The sequence below is a fragment of the Dipodomys merriami genome, unplaced genomic scaffold, assembly GCF_024711535.1.
Source record: "Dipodomys merriami isolate MVZ:Mamm:240054 unplaced genomic scaffold, mDipMer1.0.p SCAF_114, whole genome shotgun sequence".
Lineage (NCBI taxonomy): Eukaryota > Metazoa > Chordata > Mammalia > Rodentia > Heteromyidae > Dipodomys > Dipodomys merriami.
This window is the reverse complement of record NW_027202427.1, coordinates 214969-236544: the sequence shown is the minus strand read 5'-3', so window position 1 is coordinate 236544 and position 21576 is coordinate 214969. Positions and strand designations below refer to the sequence as shown.

At 53.5% G+C, this 21576-nt stretch overlaps 2 protein-coding genes and 1 long non-coding RNA gene across 7 annotated transcripts; 1 reads left to right on the top strand and 2 right to left on the bottom strand.

The window, feature by feature from the left end:
* The first annotated feature begins 1291 nt into the window (after positions 1 to 1291).
* LOC138822680 (calcium/calmodulin-dependent protein kinase type 1) lies at positions 1292 to 12843 on the top strand. 2 transcript variants are annotated; one of them, XM_070015493.1, is made up of 13 exons: positions 1292 to 1469; positions 3067 to 3159; positions 3253 to 3367; positions 6128 to 6259; positions 7520 to 7594; positions 7734 to 7815; positions 8811 to 8937; positions 9033 to 9108; positions 10074 to 10186; positions 10636 to 10714; positions 10820 to 10907; positions 12404 to 12521; positions 12626 to 12843. In XM_070015493.1, the coding sequence occupies exons 2-13, from the start codon at positions 3117 to 3119 to the stop codon at positions 12706 to 12708; spliced, it is 1131 nt and encodes a 376-aa protein (XP_069871594.1). In that variant the 5' UTR covers positions 1292 to 1469; positions 3067 to 3116; the 3' UTR covers positions 12709 to 12843. The 2 variants fall into 2 exon arrangements, with proteins under 2 accessions (XP_069871594.1, XP_069871593.1); XM_070015492.1 differs by having other exon boundaries at positions 7734 to 7872.
* Positions 1889 to 6190, bottom strand: LOC138822682 (uncharacterized). Its single transcript, XR_011370607.1, has 3 exons — positions 6106 to 6190; positions 3225 to 3614; positions 1889 to 2342 (listed from the first exon to the last, which is right to left on the bottom strand). It is a non-coding gene; the product is annotated as an uncharacterized lncRNA (long non-coding RNA).
* On the bottom strand, positions 12837 to 20365 carry LOC138822681 (N-glycosylase/DNA lyase-like). 4 transcript variants are annotated; one of them, XM_070015494.1, is made up of 7 exons: positions 19999 to 20365; positions 19434 to 19681; positions 17828 to 18007; positions 16135 to 16316; positions 13438 to 13588; positions 13291 to 13340; positions 12906 to 13104 (listed from the first exon to the last, which is right to left on the bottom strand). In XM_070015494.1, the coding sequence occupies exons 1-7, from the start codon at positions 20103 to 20105 to the stop codon at positions 12997 to 12999; spliced, it is 1026 nt and encodes a 341-aa protein (XP_069871595.1). In that variant the 5' UTR covers positions 20106 to 20365; the 3' UTR covers positions 12906 to 12996. The 4 variants fall into 4 exon arrangements, with proteins under 4 accessions (XP_069871598.1, XP_069871599.1, XP_069871595.1 ...); XM_070015495.1 differs by having other exon boundaries at positions 12906 to 13089; positions 19999 to 20363; XM_070015497.1 differs by lacking the exon at positions 13438 to 13588 and having other exon boundaries at positions 12837 to 13104; positions 19999 to 20364.
* Positions 20366 to 21576: the final 1211 nt, after the last annotated feature.

Below are 21576 nucleotides of genomic sequence, written 5' to 3'. Positions count from 1 at the left end.
TGTGAACTCTAGCTAGACTACAGGCTATCTGTCATGCTGAGATTCTGCCACTTGTCTCTGGCCAAATAAGGTCCTTTCTTTGTGCCAGGGTTGATGTGGAGTCTCATCGTTGTGTTTTGAGCTACAATGTTCTAAGCACCTCACATCCACTGCCTCATGGGATTCTCAGGAGAATTCTAGCAGATGTCGGTACTGCCCTCATGCTCCAGAGGAGGAGACCGAGGTTCTGCAAAGGAAAGCGTGTTCCCTTGGAGGAACCTCAGCCATCTTGTTCTATGACACAGGCCTAAAAACAGACCATCCTGTGAGGGAGAGCAAAGCTAGTAGAAAGCAGCTGGGGTACCAGCAAGATCCTGTGGCCCTCTCTAGCTGGAAAATGCAGGAATCTAGGAGGGAGAAGTCCAGCAAGTCCACCAGGGGAAGAGAGAGGGCTTCCTGGGCTGGCCGAGTACAGCCCCATTTCTGTTGGCGAGATCTCCCCTCTTGCAACCCGCCCTGGATTTCTGCCCGAGGAGCCTTGCATAAACTGACCTCGGTCAGGTCCTTGGCCCCATGCCTGCAGCTCTGGGATCTGGCTTCTGCACCCCCCCAGCCACTGCCCCCCCCAAGGGCCCTGGCGGCCACCCACCCAGTCACATGGGGCCTTGGTCCACTTTGGCCCACTTCCTTCAGGATCTGGACTTAACCCCTTTCCCAGGTCCCCGTCTCTCTGTGCAGGGCTGGACTCCCCTTTGCCCCTGCTGGCCATTTTCTTCATTCCTCCAAACCCTTCAGAGCCCTTCATGGGGGGCTGATTCTGAGCTCTGGGCTGGGGGAAGGGGAAAGGACAAAGCTACCAGGCCACAGGGTGAAACCTGCCAGTTTCTTTCCGGAGAGTTCAAATCCTGCTTGCAGCCCCGTGCTTGGTGGCTCACACCTGTGATCCCAGCTACTCAGGAGGCTGCGGTCTGAGGACCTTGGCTCAAAGCCAGCCTGGGCAGGAGAGTCCATGAGACTCTTTATCTCCAATTAGCTGCCAAAAAAACTAGAAGTGGAGCTGTGGCTTAAGGAGTGGGGGGCCAATCTTGATCAAAAAGCTCAGGGACAGGCCCAGGATGGACACGTGAGTGCGCGTACACACACACACCTGTGCACACTCATACATGCACACAACACACACACACACCCCTCTCCAGACCCCATCTGCCCCCTGGGGCTCCAAGGGCAGGAAGCTGGCAAAACGCCTGGGCTGCCCGGTCCCCCTCCCGGTCCCCGCTCCGCCGCACGCTCCGCCCACGTTGACATCAGAGCTGCGGGCGGGCGGAGGAGAGACGGACCGGAGCCCAGCCGCAGCCGAGCCGAGCCGGGCGGGTGGAGAGCCGGGAGCCGAGCCGGGCCACCGAGCGCGGGCGGGCGGCCAGGGCGCGCGACCGCCCAGCTCCGCGCCAGCACCTCGGCCTCGCGCCAGCCCCGCGGCGGGGCAGCCGCAGGTAGGGCCGGGCGGGCGGGGCGCCCGCGGGCGGCGCAGGGCTGGGCCTCCCCCTCCAGGCCCAGCAGGTGTCCCGCGAGCCCCGGGGCGCTTGGTGGGCGCAGCGGCGCGCAGCTGGCGGGAGGGCGTGGGCATTCGGAGATGGGGTGTCAGGGTGTCCGTCCTACCTCTCCGACGTGCCGACGCCCGGTCCGGAGGGAGGGCACCCTCCAGCGGGTCGTTGCGGATGGGCGTCTGGGGGTGCGTCCGTCGGAGCTGGGGCGTCCCGTTGTGTTTGGGGCCCGGGGCGGAGGGTGTCAGGTGAGGATCTCCACGCAGCTGCTGGGAAGGGGCTGTGGGTGTGAGCTGGTGGATTGGGCCAGGCTCTATACACGTTGAGCTGCACCTCCAGTAGGAAAAAAATTTTTTTTTGTTGTACGGGGGATTGAACTCCGGGCCCTGCCCTTGCTGCGGGTGCTCTACCCCTGAGCCAGGGCACCAGCCCTGCTGCTGTTTTGTGGTGGAAGAGTGGTCCCAGTGGGCGGTGTCGGGGTGGACAGGCCAGGTCCAGGTATGAGGACACCAGAGGGGAGGCGTTTGCACATGTGTATTCATGGGCGTGAGTGTAAGCAGGTGTGGAAACATCTGGACAGAGACTGCTGGATGTGGGTGGCACATGCCAGGCAGTTTGGGTTCTGGGTATTTGGTGCTGGGTAGGGAACTGGTGGCGCCTCTGCAGTTGTCCAGGTGGGCTGAAGATTCGTCCTCTAATGCGTCGCACCCTGCAGTCTCCTTTCTCGGCTGTTTCTGCTCCTGGGATAGGCATGAGGGTCCCCGGAACGGAGTCCGCCCCAGTACTTCAGTCTCTCTCTGGTCAGGACGACTTCCGCTCATTCTATGGAGGAAAGTGAGGAGACAGTAGCCTTCCAGAGCCACACAGCAGGCCAGGCTCCGTGTGGGCTTCACTGTGTGATCTTGGGGTGGTTGGGAAACTGTGCTTTCTGGGTGGGCCCCAGCCTAGCTGCCTATTGGAAGGACCAGTGGAAGACTCATGGCTGAACTGGAGCCCATGGTGGGTGTCAGCTGGGTGTCCCTGGACCCAGGTCTGCCCATCTCCAGTGCCATCTCCCCATTTTCCGTCTGGTGTTAATGGAGGCCTCAGGAGAGGGAAGGTCCAAGCTGGGGCAGGACAGGCGGAGGCCCTGACGGGACAGGCTGGCTGGGACCCACATGGGGAGTTAGGAGGGAGAGGTCTGGGGAACTCCAGCTGTGGCTGCTGTTGCCTTGGTAACCGTGAGAAGGAGCTATTTAAAAACATGGCTGAGATATTGCTGGAAGCCCAGACTGCCGGAAACCTGATTTCTGAGAGGCCAAGGCAGGGAGGCGGAGGGGGAGGAGACACCCCAGCCATTTCCAGAGTGGTGCTGAGACATGGCTGGTTCTGGGGGGGGGGCCTGTGCTTCTTCCTATAAGCTGGCTTTCCCTGTTTTCCCCCAGTGTTTCCTTGGGTATGTAAACCTGGAGAGGGAGAAGCTGGGAAGAGGGCATGAGCAAAGGAATGAAGGAATGCATGACTTCCTTAAAGAATTTTGCTGCTACCATGAAAGATTTTCCTCTAGTTGTAGGAATTTGCTGACGAGATATTACTCAATGAACAAATGACCAGTGAATGAATGAATGTTGGATGACTGAATCCATGAATGAAGGAATGAGTAAGTGCAGGCTCAATCACTGACTGAGGTGCAGGGATCGATTCCCAGAGGAGGCTCGACCTTACCCAGCTTCTCTCTCCGTTCCTCTTCCAGGAGCCCTGGCTGTGGCCGGGGGGCGGTGGGCCATGCCAGGAGCAGTGGAAGGCCCTTGCTGGAAGCAGGCAGAGGACATCCGGGACATTTATGACTTCCGAGATGTTCTGGGCACGTGAGTGTCAGGGTGGAGCGCTGCCTGAGTTGGGGGTGGAATTGGGAAGAGTCTCCCTCACTCCTGGGCCTGGATGGCTGGGCTCAGGGCGGTGCTTCCTGTGGCCAGTTGATTAACAATTCCTGTGTCTACAGACCAGGCACTGAGGAAGCCTAGCCATGGCCCAGACTGGTCCAGCTTTTCATTTCTGGCTGGCACTGGGTGGACACAAGCTGCTCTTGTAGCACCGTGAGTTCCTAATGAGAATCTGGAAGTCAAGGAGAACAGAGGGATCATTTATCCAAGCCCTTACCAAGAGCTAGCTGCTTGGGCTTAGGTTTGGAAACAGCCGGGGGGGGGGATGGGGGGGACTTTTCTTGATGCTGAGAATTCAGACATTACCTAAACCTCACATTGGTCCCTCACATTGGTCCTTGACATGTAAAAGAGACAGACCCATCAAAAATGACAAGAGGTGTGTGTTGTACTAGGTAAGGTTGGAGTAGAGGCCAGAGAGCGCTGTGGCTTCTCACTAGGGAGACTGATGGGGAAGGGCGTTAAATCTAGGGATTGGAGGACGCATAGATGTGCATGTGTCCAGAGGGACCTTCCAGGCAGGAGAGGTAGTGTAAGCAAAGGCCCAGAGGCAAGGTAGAAGCACGAAGAGGTGAAGTGTGGGGGAGGAAGAAATGAGGCTACTTTGACTGGCCAGCCCTGCTCCAATGACCAGCCCTGAGTCGGGTGTGGTTGAGTGTCTGAGGGAGGCTCATCTTAAAGAGGCTAGTGGTGGAGTAGGAAAGTCCCTGCAGGGCCTGACAGCCAGGTTAGGAAGGCTGGATGTTACTGCAAAAGACACAGTAAGACACTTAAAACTTAGAGCAGGCCAGGTGCCAGTGACTCACTCCTGTAATCCTAGCTACTCGGGGGGATCATGGTTCGAAGCTAGCTCAGGCAGAAAAGTCTGTGAGACTCTTTTCTCCATGAACTAGAAAAAAAAAGCCTAAATAAATAAAATATAAAACAACTCAGATGGGCTAGAAAGTCTATGAAACTCATCTCCAGTTAACCACCCAAAAGCTAGAAATGGAACGGTAGGTCAAGTGGTAGAGCGCTGGCCTTGAGCACAAAAGCTCAGGGACAGCTGGGCGCCGGTGGCTCACACCTGTAATCCTAGCTATTCAGGAAGCTATGATCTAAGGATGGCAGTTCAAAGCCGGCCTGAGCAGGAAAGTCCATGAGACTCTTTTTTTTTGTTTTTTGATTTTTTTTGGTCATGGGCCTGAACTCTGGGCCTGGGCGCTGTCCCTCAGCTCTTCAGTTGTAGACTACTGCTCTACCACCTGAGCCTCAGCTCCACTTCAGGCTTTTTCTGCTTATGTGGTGCTGAGGAATCAAAACTGAGGGCCTCATGCATTCAGAGCAAGCACTCTACCACTGAGCCACCTTCCCAGCCCCGAGTCCATGAGACTCATCTCCGATTAACCATCAGAAAACTGGAAGTGGCGCTGTGGCTCAAGTGGTAGAGTGCTGGCCTTGAGCTGAAAAACTCAGGGACAGCGCCCAGGCCCAGAGTTCAAGCCCCACAACCAACAAAAAACAAGCAAACAAAAAAGCTCAGGGACAGCACCCAGGCCTTGAGTTTAAGCCCCAGGAGCAGTGCATGTGCGTGAACACACACACACACACACACACACACACACACACACACACACACACACACACACACACACGACTTAGAGGAAATTTGCCATTCAGGACAGTCACTGGAACACAGTGTGGGACACAAACTGGAGAAAGGCCAAGTAAAGCCAGTGATGAGAATGCTGTAACTACTCGTTATCCTGATGACAGGAGTGTCACCAAGGGACATGCCTTCCTTGACTGAGGACTTCCTAGTCCCTTGGGGAAGAAGGTGTGGAAAGGATGCCCAGCAAATCCCCCTCATCAGTGTTTTAAACTTTAGTAAGCATACACATTACCCAAGAACCTTGCTAGAATACAGTGGGGTCTAGAATGCTGCATTTCTACAATGTCCTCAGGTGAGGCTGAAGGGTCTTCAAGGCTCTAAAGGGCTATTAAATGAGCCAGGACTCAAATTGGTTTCTGCAGAAATAAGGAATGAATTATCCATGTACAGTACATAATTTGAAATCTCAGGGGCAAACTTTAGGCCTGCTTGGATCCAAGAGCCCAAAAGGGGTCGCATTATCAGGACATGGACTATGACTGCCTCTCAGGTCTGCTTTCCTTGGTGTGGTCTTTGGTCTCAAGGAGGCTCTTCTTAAGTGGTGACAAAAATGACTGCCACCAGCCGGGTGTTGGTGGCTTACGCCTGTAATCCTAGCTGTTCAGGAGGCTGAGATCTGAGGATCACGGTTCAAAGCCAGCCCGTGTAGGAAAGTCCATGAAACTCTTATCTCCAATAAACCACCAGAAAACCGGAAGTGGCGCTGTAGCTCAAGTGGTAGAGCGCTAGCCTTGAGCTGAAGAGCTGAGGGACAGTGCCCAGGCCCAGAGTTCAGGCCCCACGACCGACCAAAAAAAATAAATAAATAAAAAATAAAAATGACTGCCACCTGTTTCAAGCTGACCTCAGCAGTGCAGCAGGAATGGCTCCTCATTCATACCTGGCTCTCATCACACCACAGTTACTGTGGCCAGGGAAAAGACTGATTGCCTTGCTCAGATCACCAACCCATCTGGAACAATCTACAGATGAGGGAAAAGGTGAAAGGGAAGTTAGGGTTAAAGTTTCTCACCTTGAGAATCCTCTTCCCACAGGGGGGCCTTTTCCGAGGTAATCCTAGCAGAAGACAAGAGGACTCAGAAGCTGGTGGCCATCAAATGCATCGCCAAGAAGGCCCTGGAAGGCAAAGAGGGTAGCATGGAGAATGAGATCGCTGTCCTGCACAAGTGCGTGCGCCACACAGGACACCGCCTTCACCCTTTCTTTTCTCCGGCTTTGGAGAACTCCTTTAAACTTTCCGAGCCTCGGCGTGCTGCTTGTAAAGTGGGGATAAGAGCTTGCACTTGGCAGGGTGTGGGGAGCACTCAAGGTCCTTTGGTTTCACGTGGCTGGCACACTGGGTAACCTGACTGATGTGGCTGAGATGCCAGGGATATTTATATTTACAGAAGTTCAATCTGTTCAGTCAGGACTCACGGTTAACCCTGGGTCAGGGCTTGAACCCACATCCCTCAGCTCATGTTATCTCTGGACCCACAGCAGGTCTCCCCTTCCCCACCACACTGAAGCCAAACTGCAGTTTCAAACTGCTGGTGTGATGACCCCTGATTAGAACTGCTCATGCTGGCGTGAAACTCTAGCTTACTCACTTCTAGTCTGTTTTCCAGCCACACTGGGCAAGATGGAAAAGATTGTTTTCCTTGGCCTATCAGGGGATAAGGGTGGGAGAATAAATGGGCAAGAGACTTGCCCAAAGTCACATGGCAAGCTTGTGAGATAGCTATGTTCTTCTCATCGAGTTCAGTCACCTGATTAGTTTTTTTTTAAATCGAACCTTGGCTGTGTATCAGGCATCTTGCCTGCATGTCTCCCATGCTCCTCACCCCTACTCTTTGAGGGAGATATGCATTTACTGCACTTTTAGGTGGCGAAGCTCAGACACACAGAGCTTCAACAAGTATTACTGAGCAGGGATTTCACCAAGTGCTGGAGCAGTGTGAGCAGAACAGAGCTCTGGACCAGAACACACATGGGGGTGGGGGTGGGGAGATGGCACCTCATTCTTCCTCAGGGCTGGAGGCAGGCCTCTAGCACAGAGCACAAGCTCAGCGCCCTGAGCTCAAACCCAAGCACTGTCAAAGCAAATCAGAAGCAAACAAAAAAGCCAGGGACTGGGGATAAGGTAAGGCACCTGCCTAGCAAGTGCCAGGCCCCAACTTCAAACCCCAGTAGTAAAACACAAAACCAAAGCAAACCACCAATCCTGCCCAGAAGTCCTATACTCATCAGTGTTCCCAAAGAACATACAGCAGAGGCAGGATTTGGGCTCAGAACCCAGTGCTGGCCGCTCTGCCTTCTTGCCTTCCAAGACTTTATAGTAAATTGTGGTGAATCGGCTTTTACTGGCGGTGCTCAGGGTTCTTGGTTGCAAGCAATGGGGCAGTGGCTGAGGGTCCTTAGCGCTGATCCCCTCCTTCTCCTTCCAGGATCAAGCATCCTAACATTGTAGCCCTGGATGACATCTATGAGAGTGGGGGCCACCTCTACCTCATCATGCAGCTGTGAGTGGCCCCGCCCCTTCATGTGGCTCCCCTGCTGTCCCATCTCGGGCGCTCTATCTGGTTCCTGCTGTTAGGGGCCAGGTGTGCTGCCCAGCCCCTCCTCCCCCTTGAGCTGTCCTTCTGTGTTGACCTACTGTAGGGTGTCAGGTGGGGAGCTGTTTGACCGAATCGTGGAGAAAGGGTTCTACACGGAGCGGGATGCCAGCCGCCTCATCTTCCAGGTGCTGGACGCGGTCAAGTACCTGCATGACCTGGGCATTGTACACCGAGACCTCAAGGTGGGGCTTGGGGGGGGGGCTTGGTGAACTGAGCCCCTGGGGCAAGGCCTCTGCAAACCCTGCATGCAGTGTGACCTTAAGTAACTCTCAGCCCTCACTGCGCCCACCTGCAAAATACACCTCTGACCCCAAGCCCCCTTTCCATTCCAGTTCAGCTACTCAAAGACACAAAGGGAGCTGTGCTGTCACGTGATCCCCAATGATGTTTTGTATCTTTCTGATAGTAAATGTCACACTTGCCGTTAGTAGAGAACTTGAATGTGAGAACAAATCTTACAGGCGGCCAGGAGCCTGGCCTCCTGCTGGCCGAGGACCGGTGTGAGTGTCTGGTAAATCTCATTCCCACCTGGGAGCAAGCGGTGCCTGGAAGTGAGACAGAACTGGGTTTGAATTCTGCCCTGCCACATCCTAGCTGGGCTGGTGGTCAGACGGCCACCAGGCCTTTGGAGGCATTGCCTTCCTGTCCATAAAATGGACTTGTTCAGACTGGCCTGCAGGGAATGTGCTAGAGGTAAAATCAACCTGACTGGCTGGGAAGGTGGCTCAGTGGTAGAGTGCTTCCCTTGCATGCTTGAGGCCCTGGGTTCCATTCCTCAGCACCACATAAGCAGAACAAGCTGGAAGTGGCGCTGTGGCTCAAGTGGTAGAGCGCTAGCCTTGAGCTGAAGAGCTGAGGGACAGCGCCCAGGCCCAGAGTTCAGAGCCCATGACCGACTCCCCCCCCCCAAAAAAAAAAATCAACCAGAAGCTTCCTCAACTTCCTTGACTTTTTTAGGTGTTCCATCAAGCGGGCAGCTCTGTGACTGTCCCAGTATGTTTTTGGGGGGTGGAATGGAAATGGGGGTGAGGTTCCACTTTTTCTCAGGGGCTGGGGCTACGATGTTCTGCTGGACTCTGTCTTCTCTCATCCCCCTTCCTCGTCCTTCCCTCCCTCCTAGCCAGAGAACCTCCTCTACTACAGCCTGGATGAGGACTCCAAGATCATGATCTCCGACTTTGGCCTCTCCAAGATGGAGGATCCGGGCAGTGTGCTCTCCACAGCCTGTGGGACCCCAGGATACGTGGGTGCGGAGAGCCCTGGGCTGAGGCTGAGGGCAGGGATGGCACTGGGACTGGCAAAGGGGGGAGTTTATCACCAATAGCTCCCCTTTCTTCCACAGCCCCTGAGGTCCTGGCCCAGAAGCCCTACAGCAAGGCCGTGGACTGCTGGTCCATTGGGGTCATAGCCTATATCCTGTAAGTGGGGCTGTGTCCCAGGCCAGGTGTGGCGCCACCGTTGTCCTTTCTCATGCCTTCCTCTCTTCCTCCCCTCCCCTCCCACAGCAGCGTCCACCTATTGCTAACATCTCTTCCTTCAGTAGAAATGCCTTGGGGCACTGTACCAAGCACTAGGAGTTAGAACAAGGACCTGACCTTGGGGAACTGGCAGCATAGCTGGGGAGACAGAATTGACAAGAAATCAAAACCTTAGCCTACACAAAGCCTGAACATTAATCTAAACATGAGCTGGTGGCTCACACTTGTAATCCTAACAACTCAGAAGGCTGAGATCTGAGAATCCTGGTTCAAAGATAACTTGGGCAAGAAAAGCCATGAGGCTCTTGTCTCTAATTAGCCACCAAAAACTGGAAGTGGTGCTGCGGCTCAAGGTGACAGAGTGCTCGCCTTGAGCAAAAGAGCTCAGGGACAGTGTCCAGGCTCTGAATTAAAGCCCCAGACTGACCAAATAAATAAATAAGAAAAAAGAAAATCAAAACAGTAATGAAGCCAGACTGAAGGTGTGGCTCAAGTGGTAGAGTGCCAGCCAAGCAGGCAAGCTGATCAAGTTCAAGGAACCGAGTTCAAACACTGTACTGGCAGGCCAAAAAAAAAAAAAAGTGATAAAAAATGCTGTAAAGAGAAGGCGGCAAAATGAGGGGCAGGGGGTGGCAAGCATTTCAGGTAGGCTCAGGGAAGGAAAGGTCTTCAGTGGAGCTGGCGTTTGGCATCCTGAGTGGAAGAGGAGGAAGAAAGGTTCAGCCGAGAAAATCAAGTGCTAAGGCCTCGAGGACTGCAAGGCGGGAGGTGTGGAGGGCTGGCAGTCAGGAGTGGGGCAGGAGGGAGGGGAGAGGAACCCCCTTCCTATGGGTCCCCTGGGACTGCCCACGAGTCATCCCAGAGCTGGTGAGAACAGAAGTGAGCACCAGTCTCTCCCTGCCCAGGCTCTGCGGCTACCCCCCCTTCTATGATGAGAACGATGCCAAACTCTTTGAACAGATTCTGAAGGCTGAGTACGAGTTTGACTCTCCTTACTGGGACGACATCTCTGACTCTGGTATTTGGGGCTTTGCCTTCTTCCCTTGGGGGTCCTGTCTCTGCTTCTTCGCTGTAGTATCTCCCAATCGTCTCCTGGCAGATTCCCTGGCCCCAGAGTAGGAGTCTTCTGAGATCAGACACTGCTACCTCCAGTTTCCCTCTGCTTGGCCCCCAGTCTGACAGACTTGTAGGCATTTATTCACTCAATCTTCAAACACTGTATTCTTTAACAAGTAAATAGCAATCCATCAGGAGGGGGGGCCTAAAGAGGAGTCCCAATAAACATATTTTTAAGAAAGGAGAAAGCCTGAAGCCTGGGTTGGGAGGGCTTCAGAGGTGGACCAGGGTGGTAGATGGGCAGATCTGGCCTGGCCTCTCTGTCTTGCTTTGTGGCCCGGCCCAGCCTGCTGGGCGGGGTGGGGGGAATGGTTCCACAGGCACCACTATGCTGTCTTGGCTTTGGTTCAGCCAAAGATTTCATCCGGCACCTGATGGAGAAGGACCCAGAGGAGAGGTTCACCTGTGAGCAGGCCCTGCAGCACCCATGGTGAGAGATGCCCCCCCGCCCCCCCCACCAGGCTGCGCACTGAGCTGTGGCCTGGGACCCTCCCAGGGCTACCCTCTGAGCTAACCCTCCACAATCCCCGCTTAGGATTGCAGGAGACACGGCTCTGGATAAGAATATCCACCAGTCTGTGAGCGAGCAGATCAAGAAGAACTTTGCCAAGAGCAAGTGGAAGGTGAGCAGCCATGCCCTTTCTGCCCTGGGTCCCGGTCTCCCAAGGACTCCTTGCCCGCCCCCATCTAGGCCCAGCTTGCATGGCACCTGGAACCAAATCCAGCACACAGGACTCTCTGAAGGACTTCATTCATTCACTCATTCATTCAACAAATGCTCCTGGACATCTACCCAACTTCAGAGGGTCTTTGGTGGTCAATACATCTATAACATCCTTCTTCAGGTTGTAACACACCTCTTACAGACCATAATAGTGAGTAATCTATGTTACAGAACAGTCTATATTTCTCCAAGAGCATCTGAGCTAGTCTTTGAGGGCCTAGGAAGGTCCTAACTGTGGCAACTGACAGACTTGTCACTCGAATAGGAATTAGCCAATCACAAGCAGTATGTCTGAGGTAGCAGGACAAGGTATGCAAAGGCCCCTGTACTAGAGCTGCTGAGGGCAGAGTGGCAGGAGTCCAGGGCAGAGAATCTGGCAGGGGTCAGGCCAGCAGGCCTTGTGTCCCACAATGGAGCAAGCTGATGCTGCGGGCTGAGCCCCCGGGGAGCGTGCCTACAGCAGGGCTCTCAGGAAGCCGTGAAGTCCACAGAGGAGACTGGGAGACCCAGGAGGAAGCTATGCCGAAGCAGGCAGGATGGCAAGCCATGACCCTGTATGGGGTAACAGAGCAGAGGGCCTTGCAGGTGTAGAATCACAGGAGGCAAAGATGGAAGATGGGAGCAGGCTGAGGGGATCAGGCAAGAGCGAGGGCTGCCCAACTTCCAGCGGGGACTGAGGACAGTGGTACCATGGCTGTGGACGGATCCCGGGGCTGACGCGTGTCTTGGGAGGTTGGTTTGTTCTGAACTTGGGGGACATGAGGAATATATTGCTGAGGGAGGAGAGCTGAAGAGAAAGTGGCAGACACGCAGGCACGTGTGTGTCTTTCTATGCCTTAGTGTCCTTTTTTGAAGTTAGCGGTATTAACGGTGCCTGCCTCAGAGTTTTCTTTTTTTTTTTGGGTCCGGTCGTGGGCCTGAACTCTGGGCCTGGGCGCTGTCCCTCAGCTCTTCAGCTCAAGGCTAGCGCTCTACCACTTGAGCCACAGCACCACTTCCGGCTTTTTTCTTTTTGCTTATGTGGTGCTGAGGAATCGAACCCAGGGCCTCAGGCATGCAAGGCAAGCACTCTACCACTGAGCCACCTTCCTAGCCCCTGCCTCAGAGTTTTGTAAATATTAAATTACCATGTAAAGTGCTTAGAACTGTGCCCACGACATAATGCGACAGTGCTTTCTACACATGAATTGTGTCTGCATGTGCACCTTGTGTGTGTATGTGTATGCACAAATTCATAAAATGACTATAAGGATCGACCTGTAAATCCATACGACTAGCTGCAACTTACCAAAGCTTTGTATGTCTGGAGGGGCTCCAGGGAAATCACTAACACCTGTGTGCCACACCCTGGCCCACCAACTTCCCCGTCCCCAAGTCTCTCTCCTCTCTGGGCAGCAAGCCTTCAACGCCACAGCTGTGGTGCGGCACATGAGGAAGCTGCAGCTGGGCACCAGCCAGGAAGGGCAGGGGCGCGCGGCAAGCCACGGGGAGCTGCTGACACCAACCACTGCAGGTGAGGAGCTCGGGAGCATGCAAGGGCTAGATGGTGGCCCATGAGGAGGCACCAGCCCGGCGTGGAGGGCTGCCCCCCAAACTCTGTCCTTGGCTCCCATGCAGGACCCGTGGCTGGCTGTTGCTGTCGAGACTGCTGTGTGGATCCCAGCCAGAAAGTGCCCCCCACGCTGCCCCCCCAGCTCTAGGGTGGAAGGCAGCCTGCCCGCTTCCCTGGCCCATCCCTCCCCACCCCCTCCCTCTCCCTCCTCACTGCATTTTCCATACAAAGGTTTCTATTTTATTGTTCCTTCTTGTAATAAAGGTAAGAAGATAAAATCACAGTCAGCTGTCTCCTCTGCGAGTCCTTTCTCCCCTTGAGGTGTCACCCTGAGGTAGCTGCAGAGATCCTTCCCCAACAGGAGACAAGAGGTGTGGATGGGAGAAAGAAGCAGAGGTGTGGAAGTGTTGGGGAATTCCTTTCTCTCGTGTCCCATCTAAACTTCTGGCCCTTTGGACGCTTTCCGGCGCTTTGCTGGTGGCTCTTGGGCACGGTGGGTGGGCTGGCGCAAGTCGGCACTGAACAGCACCTGTGCGGGGAAGGGCTTGTGTGGGGAGGAGGAGCCATTAGGGCCAAGGCTGGGGATGGGGCGGGAACGGAAGAGTCATGAGGTTAGGACTGGGGTGGCGGCAGAGTTGTGATGGTATGGGAGATTCATGGAGATGGGTCAGGGCTGAAGAAGGGTGTTAGGGTCTGGGCTAGAGAGGAGGGGAAACTGAGGTACACTCACTGCTTGAGCCCAGCCAGCATAAGGTCCCCATAGGCTCCGGAAAAAGTTTCCTAAATCAAAAGAGGTTACAGTAACTGCCCCCCCCCCCGCCCCATCCACCGTGGTGGTGTGGGGAGCAGGAACCACGCCCAGCATCCCTCTCCTCACCCAGCTCCTTGTTAGCTTGGGGGTTTGGACCCTTGGCCCGAGATGTGGTGGGGTGCCAGCTGTAGTCCCGTTGGGCGATCTGCCACATATGGACATCCACGGGCACAGCCTGGGGTTTGTCCAGGGCCATCAGGCAGACGCAGTCAGCCACCTTCAATAAGCAGAGTGAGTCACTGTGGAGGGACGCCAGGGTGAGCTAGCAGCGGCTTCCTCACCCTGTGGTCAGCACTGTTCCGTACGCTCACTCACTGTCCACCTGCTACGCATCCCAGAAGGAATCTGAAGAGCTGCCACTGAGTGGACACCTCTGTGGGACCAGTTCTCATCAACCTGGGAAAAGGAGTCAGCGCACACATCTCACACAAGCTCCAAAATGTCATGTGCCTTGGCTATAGTCCCATGGCTGGGGACAAGCACCAAGATTTAAAGTTTGGTTGGAGTGTGGAGCTCAGTTTTAAAAAAGTTCTTTGAGCCGGGCGCTGGTGGCTCACGCCTGTAATCCTAGCTACTTAGGAGGCTGAGATCTGAGGATCGTGGTTCAAAGCCAGCCCGGGCAGGAGAGACCGTGAGACTCCTATCTCCAATAAACCACCAGAAAACTGGAAGTGGCGCTGTAGCTCAAGTGGTAGAGTGCTTGCCTTGAGCTGAAGAGCTGAGGGACAGTGCCCAGGCCCAGAGTTCAAGCCCCATGACCGACAAAAAAAAAAAAAAAAGTTCTTTGGGCTTGGATGTAGCTCAGTGGCAAAGCACTTGCTTAACAAGCAAGATTCGATCTCCAGTACCATAAAAAGCCCTTAAAAAACAGAAGCAGCCGGGTGCCAGTGGCTCACGCCTATAAATCCTAGCTGGAGGATCCAGTTAAAAGACAGCACAGGGGCTGGGAAGGTGGCTCAGTGGTACAGCGCTTGCCTTGCATGTCTGAGGCCCTGGGTTCAATTCCTCAGCACCACATAAGCAAAGAGAAAAAAAGCCAGAAGTGGCGCTATGACTCAGGTGGTAGAGCGCTAGCCTTGAGCTGAAGAGCTGAGGGATAGTGCCCAGGCCCAGAGTTCAGGCCCCACGACCGGAAAAAAAAAAAAAAGACAGCACAGGCAGGAAAGTCCTGATACTCTGATCTCCAATGAACCACCAGAAAACCAGAAGTTGTGCTGTGGCTCAAATGGTAGAGTACTCACCTTGAGTTGAAGAGCTGAGGGACAGAGCCCAGGCCCAGAGGTCAAGCCCCAAGACAGACCAAAAAAAAAAAAGTAAAATCCCCCCAACAAAACCAAACCCAAACCCAAAAAATCCTTAGGTAAAAATTTCATTTTCTAAACCACCGAGAACTATGAAGAAGACAAGTTCCAAATACAAATTATCTTACTACTAGTTAACCTGTTAATATCAAACCAAACGTTCTATAAGTATGTGTAATTTCAAGAGAAGAACAAACTGGGGGGTGGGAATGTGGCTTAGAAGTAGAGTGCTTGCCTAGTATGCATGAAGCCCTGGGGTTGATTCCTCAGTACCACATAAACAGAAAAGTCTGGAAGTGTGGCTCAAGTGATAGAGTGCTAGCCTTGAACAAAAGAAGCTCAGGGAGGGGCTGGGAAGGTGGCTCAGTGGTAGAGCGCTTGCCTTGCAATGCATGAGGCCCTGGGTTCGATTCCCCAGCACCACATAAGCAAAAAGAAAAAAAAAGCCGGAAGTGGCGCTGTGGCTCAAGTGGTAGAGTGCTAGCCTTGAGCTGAAGAGCTGAAGGACAGCGCCCAGACCAGAGTTCAGGCCCCACAACCGGACCCCCACCCCCCCCCAAAAAAAAGAAGCTCAGGGACAGTGTCCAGGTCTGAGTTCAAGCCCCAAGAATGGTAAAAGAAGAAAGAAGAAAAAAGAAGCCGGGTGCCGGTGGCTCACGCCTGTAATCCTAGCTATTCTGGAGGATGAGATCTGAGGATCGTGGTTCAAAGCCAGCCAGGGCAGGAAAGACCATAAGACTCTTATTTCCAATAAACCACTCAGAAAACCAGAAGTGGTACTATGGCTCAAGTGGTAGAGTGCTAGCCTTGAGCTGAAGAGCTCAGGGACAGCGCCCAGGCCCAGAGTTCAAGTCCCATGACCAACCCCCACCCCCACCCCAAAAAAAAGAACAAAAAAAAAAGAGGAGGAAGAGGAAGAGGAGGAAAACGAGAAAGAGGAGGAAGAGGAAGAAGAAGAAGAAGAGGAAGAAGGAGGAGGAAGAGGAAGAAGAGGAGGAGGAGGAAGAGGAGGGGGAGGCAGGCAAACTGGAAAACAGAAACATGTTCCTATTTCTCTCCCTAAAGGTAACAAGTACTAAGCTTCCTGCCATTCCTTCTGGAAATTTCTGCATAAATACAGCAACACATGTGGACAACCATACAAATGGCTTTTCTGAGAATCCACTCAAAGAGCAATGCCTTTTGTCTCCTTTCTGCTGTTTTTTTGTCAGTTGTGAGGCTTGAACTCTGGGTCTGGGCACCGTCCCTCAGCTCTCCAGCTCAAGGTAAGCGCTCTACCACTTGAGCCACAGCGCCACTTCCTTTTTTTTTTTTTTTTCTCTCTAATGAAGTATCTGCTTACATCTTTTCCTTCCTGTTCCTTCAGAAGCCAGGCCTCCATACAACGTGCAGGCCTGCCTTGTTCAAACTCTCCTACTCTATGTGAGTGAAAGGGGCAGCTCCTACCTCTCTGGAGCCTCACCTTGGTGCCCACCCCAGGCAGGGCACAGAGGACCTTGTGAGCCTCCTCATAGGGGGCCTCTCGAAGCTGCTGTAGCCAGGCCAGCCCACCTTGCTCTTCTAGGATGGCTCGGGCACTGGCACACACATAGCGCGCACGGTATCCCAGGCCCAGCTTCCTGAGGTGGGCTTCTACCTTCGGCCCTGTGGGAGTAGACGGGAGAGCAGGGGTCAGGTGTCCTCAGGCCTTTCTATCCTCAGGCACGTTTGTAAAATCTCAGGCACAGAGATGCTTTTCCTGAATGTCCCTCCCTCCCTACTGTCCACTAGGAGTCAGGGCCATTTGCATGGGTATGTTTTCTGAGTACCTACTCATATGGTAACTGAGAAAGACTCTTTGCTCAGGAGTTCTCCACTTTGGTTCTTTAGACTTTCTCAAGAAAGTTCACACCCATGATTAAAAGACTCATAAAAAATACCAGATCAGTTCTTCCATCAGTGCTGGACAGACCCACGGGCGATGCCCTTTACATATATTACCCTGCTTAATTTTCTTCTTTTTTTTTGGGTCCGGTCGTGGGGCCTGAACTCTGGGCCTGGGCGCTGTCCCTCAGCTCTTCAGCTCAAGGCTAGCACTCTACCACTTGAGCCACAGCGCCACTCCCGGCTTTTTTCTTTTTGCTTGGTGCTGAGGAATCAAACTCAGGGCCTCATGCATACAAGGCAAGCGCTCTACCACTGAGCCACCTTCCCAGCCCCCTGCTTAATTTTCTTGAGGAACTTGCTGACATACTGTTCTTTTTCCCATTTTACCAATGGAGAAAAGGAGGGAGGGCTTAGAAGATATTCAAGGCAGGACATGGTAGAGACGGGAATTTGCGTCAGGTCTGGGATACCAAATGCTTATGCTCTTAACCCACTCTATGCATCCTGACTGCTTTATTCACCATTCATTCCCATTCTACACAAACAAGTCAAGAAAGGTTTAGAGAGCTGAATGAAATTTTTGGGATCTTATGACTACTAAGCTAAGAGCAGAGACTCAAGACCACTTTTTTTTTTTTAATCAGTTGTGGGGCTTGAACTCAGGGCCTTGGCACTGTCCTTTAGCTTTTTTTGCTCAAGAATAGAGCTCTTCCACTTTGTGCCACAGCTCTACTTCTGGTTTTCCAATGGTTAATTGGAGATAAGAGTCTCATGGACTTTCCTGCCCAGGTTGGCTTCAAACTATGATCCTCAGATCTCAGCCTCCTGAATAACTAGGACCACCAGCGCTGGGCTCCTCACAGCAACTTTGACAGGTGCTATGATTATCCCATTTCACACACAGGTGTACAAACAGAGTACAGAAATACTAAAGAATGTGTTCAAGTGACAGACCTGGGACATGTCTGGCAGTCTGTCTCTGGAATGCATATTCTTAACCCCAAAGTACAGAACACTGTGTATAAGTATTTCTCTAAAGAGGTACTGAGTCTCCTCGCAAACATCCAGACTAGTGTGGTGCTGACACTTCAGGGATTCATATGGAAGATGCGGTAGAACAGGGGCTGATCTGTTTAGAAAGGACAGCTCTGTATAAGTACCGCGCGCTAACCGATTGCGCCACTGGAGTTCCTAGAAAGGACAGCTCTGGATGGGGAAATGTTAAGATGGGAGAGGAGAATCAAACAATTCTCCCTGTTCAAAACAGGTTAGGGGGTTCACCTACTCACCAGCCAAGGCCTGCAGGCTGGGGAAGCCGTGGTAGACAACATCATCAAGCTGGATGAGCCGAGGTCCAAAGGACTGACACAGTCTTTCCACCATGCCAGTGATGCGGGCAATGTTGTTGTTGGAAGAACAGATGAAGGAGAAAAGGCATTCAGTGGGGTCCTGTCGCAGCAGTCGCACACCTGGAGACCAGAGCGCATGGTTAGAAGCACCTGCTATTGGAAGTGACTTTCTCCCACCCTTGTATCAGATCCTACACTTTTTTATTTTTTTATTATTTTTTGTCGGTCGTGGGGCTTGAACTCTGGGCCTGGGCGCTGTCCCTCAGCTCTTCAGCTCAAAGCGAGCGCTCTACCACTTGAGCTACAGCGCCACTTCCAGTTTTCTGGTGGTTTATTGGAGATAGGAGTCTCACGGTCTCTCCTGCCCGGGCTGGCTTTGAACCGCGATCCTCAGATCTCAGCCTCCTGAGTAGCTAGGATTACAGGCGTGAGCCACCAGCGCCCGGCCAGATCCTACACTTTTTTAAAGCTCTAGGTAATCCCAGGATAGAAAAATTCCAGGATAGAGAGGGGCTGGGAAGATGGCTCAGTGGTAGAGTGCTTGCCTTGCATGCATGAAGCCCTGGGTTCGATTCCTCAGCACCACATAAGCAAAAAGAAAAAAGCTGGAAGTGGTGCTGTGGCTCAAGTGGTAGAGCGCTAGCCTTGAGCTGAAGAGCTGAAGGACAGTGCCCAGGCCCAGAGTTCAGCCCTCATGACAGGCAAAAAAAAAAGAAAAAGAAAAAGAAAATTTTAGAGAAAGGAACACTAACCTCTCATTTCTCATAGCATCTCATCAATAACCCACAGTGAGCCAGACGCTGGTGATTCATACCTGTAATCCTAGCTACTCTGGAGGCTGAGATATGAGGATTGTGGTTCAAAGCCAGCTTGGACAGAGAAGCCCAATTAATTAGCAAAAGGCCAGAAGTGGAGGTGTGGCTCCAGTGGTAAAGCATGAGCCTTGAAAGACAAAGCTAAGGCACAACACCCATCCTGAGTTCAAGCCCCAATAATGGCATGTACACACATGCACACTAAAAGCACAATGAGATTAACATACTGTTTTTTGTTAATATCTCCAGTCACATAGCACATGCTCTCTCTATTTACAGAATGAATGGAGTCACATCCAATCAGGCCACACTAATAATGAGCCAGGTGTGGGCAGCTAGCTAGTTGTAATCCTAGCTAGTCAGGAGGCAGAGATCTGAGGATTGAAGTTGGAAGCCAGTCCTGGTAGGAAAGTCCAAGAGACTCTAATCTCCTATTAACCACCCCAAAACCAGAAGTGAACTGTGGCTCCAAGTGGTAGAGTACTATCCTTGAGCTGAAAAAGCGCAGGGACAGCACCCAGGAAAAAAATTTACAATGTGCCAGGAATTATTACACACACACACACACACACACACACACACACACACACACTTTACACTTATTAGGTCCTTTAATCCTTAAGATCCCATGTGGTATATTGCAACCTCCATTTTACCGTGAGGCCTCATCATAGAGAAATAACCAATGCACATAGAACCCCAACCTCTCTCTGCCCAGGTCTTGTACTCACCTTGGAATCTCTGAGCCACGTCTTGGAAGTGGGGGTCCACAGAACCCCAATGTCTGTACAGTTGAGCCAAGCTGACATCCAGCTGGAAGTATTCTCGGATGGCCTTCAGCTCCTCCAATGTCGGCCTGCCACTCCAACCCTCGTTCTCTCGGTACACAGTGCAGAAAAGGCGCTCTTCCGTTTGAGTCAGTGTCCATACTCGGCTCTCCAGTACGCCACTCCAGTGTGCAGGGCTATGCTCCCTCCACCTAAGCACCCGGGTGCAGAGAGACTGGCTATACATGGGTTTCCTTTCCTTTGGGGTACAGTCTTACAGCTGCCCCATTCGCAAAAGAGGTTTACTAACTATAAAGTGAAAATGGTGATCTTTTCAGTGGTTTGATCGCCTGGTCCTCGCAGCACTGCACTTGGTACCTCTACTTTATAGAGGGGGAGCAGGCCTGCCACCAGGGCTTCCCCTCCCATCCATCCTGCCCCAACGTTCCTTTGCAGCCCTGATGGGGAAAGTCGAGCCAAAGTCCAGAGAAGGGGCCATCCTCCCCCCACACCCGACGCAGTTACCCACCGGAAGGACTGTCCAGAGGCTAAAACCAGGTCCAGGCGCAGCTCAGAGCGTGGACAGGGGATGGAGGCCCAGAGAGTCGGGCTAGAGGCCAGAGTCCGGTGCCTCATGAGCCACCAGGCAGAAGCCACCTTTAGGAGAGCAGCGCTCGCCCCGCCGCGGCCAGAACACCCCGCGTGCAGGGCCACGCCCCCCAGGCTCCTCCCACCCGGCCCCAGCACGGAGCCTCATCATAGGTCCCTCCTTCTCTCATTCGATTCCTCCTCTCCCGCCCGCCTGCTAGCCTTGCCCCTCCCTCGACCACTCCTTCCGACGTGAGCTTCCCGCCCCAGAACCTCGGCGCGCGCTCCGCGACTCCACAGGGACGGAAGCTTTTAGAAGGAAGCGCGAGCCTGTTTTTCCGCTTTCTCGGGGGCCGGAAGTAAGGCTCAGAGGTAGCCAATCCGAGGAGGAAGTGAGAGTACGCCACCAATGAGAGCCCGGGCGTGACGTTGGTGGGCGGACCCTCGGAGAGCGGCTTTCCCGAGGACCGGAAGTAAAGCTCAGAGGTAGCCAATCCGAGGAGGAAGGGAGAGTGCGGCACCAATGAGAGCTCGGGCGCGGCGCGGCGGCCGGCCCTCTGTGCGCCGACGAGGTTGGCGCGTGTCGGACCCGCCGTGTGTTCTCCCCTTGGCGGCCTGACCTCATTTGGGCTCGGGTTCCCAGGCCTTCGTGTCTCGGAAGCTTCCAGCCCGACCCCCGCCCCTTCCCCCGCGTGGGAGCGTGGGAGCGTCTCCGGAGCCAGGCCCAGGGGCCGAGGGGGCGGCGGCTCAGCCGGGCACACCTGCCGTTGCACAGAGGAAGGATGGTTTCTGGTGGTGTTTTGGAGATAGGCGTCTCACAGACTTTCCTGCCTAGGCTGGCTTTGAATCGCGATTCTCAGGTCTCGGCCTCCTGCGTAGATAGTACAGGCGTGAGCCACCGGCGCCCGGTCAAATCGTGTCTAACTAGAGGAAGACAAAGCAACTAGGAGACATCAGAATTCGGGGCCGGGGACAGTTGTAGCCCTGTAGCAATGATGGGGGTATCCAATTTAGGCCGAGGCTCTCCGAGGGCCTCATCTTCAGCTGATGAAAGCATTGTCATGCCACACGGGTGTTCTGATTCTCCACTGGCTGCAAGGCTTGGGCAGTCTTGTCATTCTGTGACTGTCATCTGTGGGACGCCACCCACAGGTGCTCAGTGTGTGGAAGGCACCCTTAAAGTGTTGCTGGAATTGGAAAAGATGTCCAGGTTGGGGAAGGAAAGCCACCCTTTACACCCCTATATTGCTCCCCGGTGCAGAAGGAGGAAGGTACCAGCCTAGTAACAAGCACTTGGGCCTTGCTTCTGGCAAAGGACAAAGCTGAGCAGTCCTAAAAGGAAGCAGCAGTGGACTCTGCTTGGTGGTTCGGCACACTACAGAGCCACTGGCAGCTTTCTAGACCTAGATCTGAGCTTAATCTTATCCTAGTTGTGGTAACACTGGCAAGTCCACTTTTTTTTTTTTTTTTTTTTTTTTGTCGGTCACTTCTGGCCTTTTCTGCTTATGTGGTGCAGAGA

Coding starts and splice junctions, on each gene's coding strand:
- LOC138822680 (XM_070015492.1), top strand. CDS start 3,117: ATGAATGAATGTTGGATGACTGAATCCATGAATGAAGGAATGA. Junction 7,873..8,810: donor TTGTACACCGAGACCTCAAG/GTGGGGCTTGGG, acceptor CCTCCCTCCTAG/CCAGAGAACCTCCTCTACTA. Junction 8,938..9,032: donor TGGGACCCCAGGATACGTGG/GTGCGGAGAGCC, acceptor TTTCTTCCACAG/CCCCTGAGGTCCTGGCCCAG.
- LOC138822681 (XM_070015494.1), bottom strand. CDS start 20,105: ATGAGGCACCGGACTCTGGCCTCTAGCCCGACTCTCTGGGCCTCCATC. Junction 13,589..16,134: donor TGCCTGGGGTGGGCACCAAG/GTGAGGCTCCAG, acceptor TGCTTATTGAAG/GTGGCTGACTGCGTCTGCCT. Junction 13,105..13,290: donor ATGCTGGCTGGGCTCAAGCA/GTGAGTGTACCT, acceptor TCCCCACACAAG/CCCTTCCCCGCACAGGTGCT.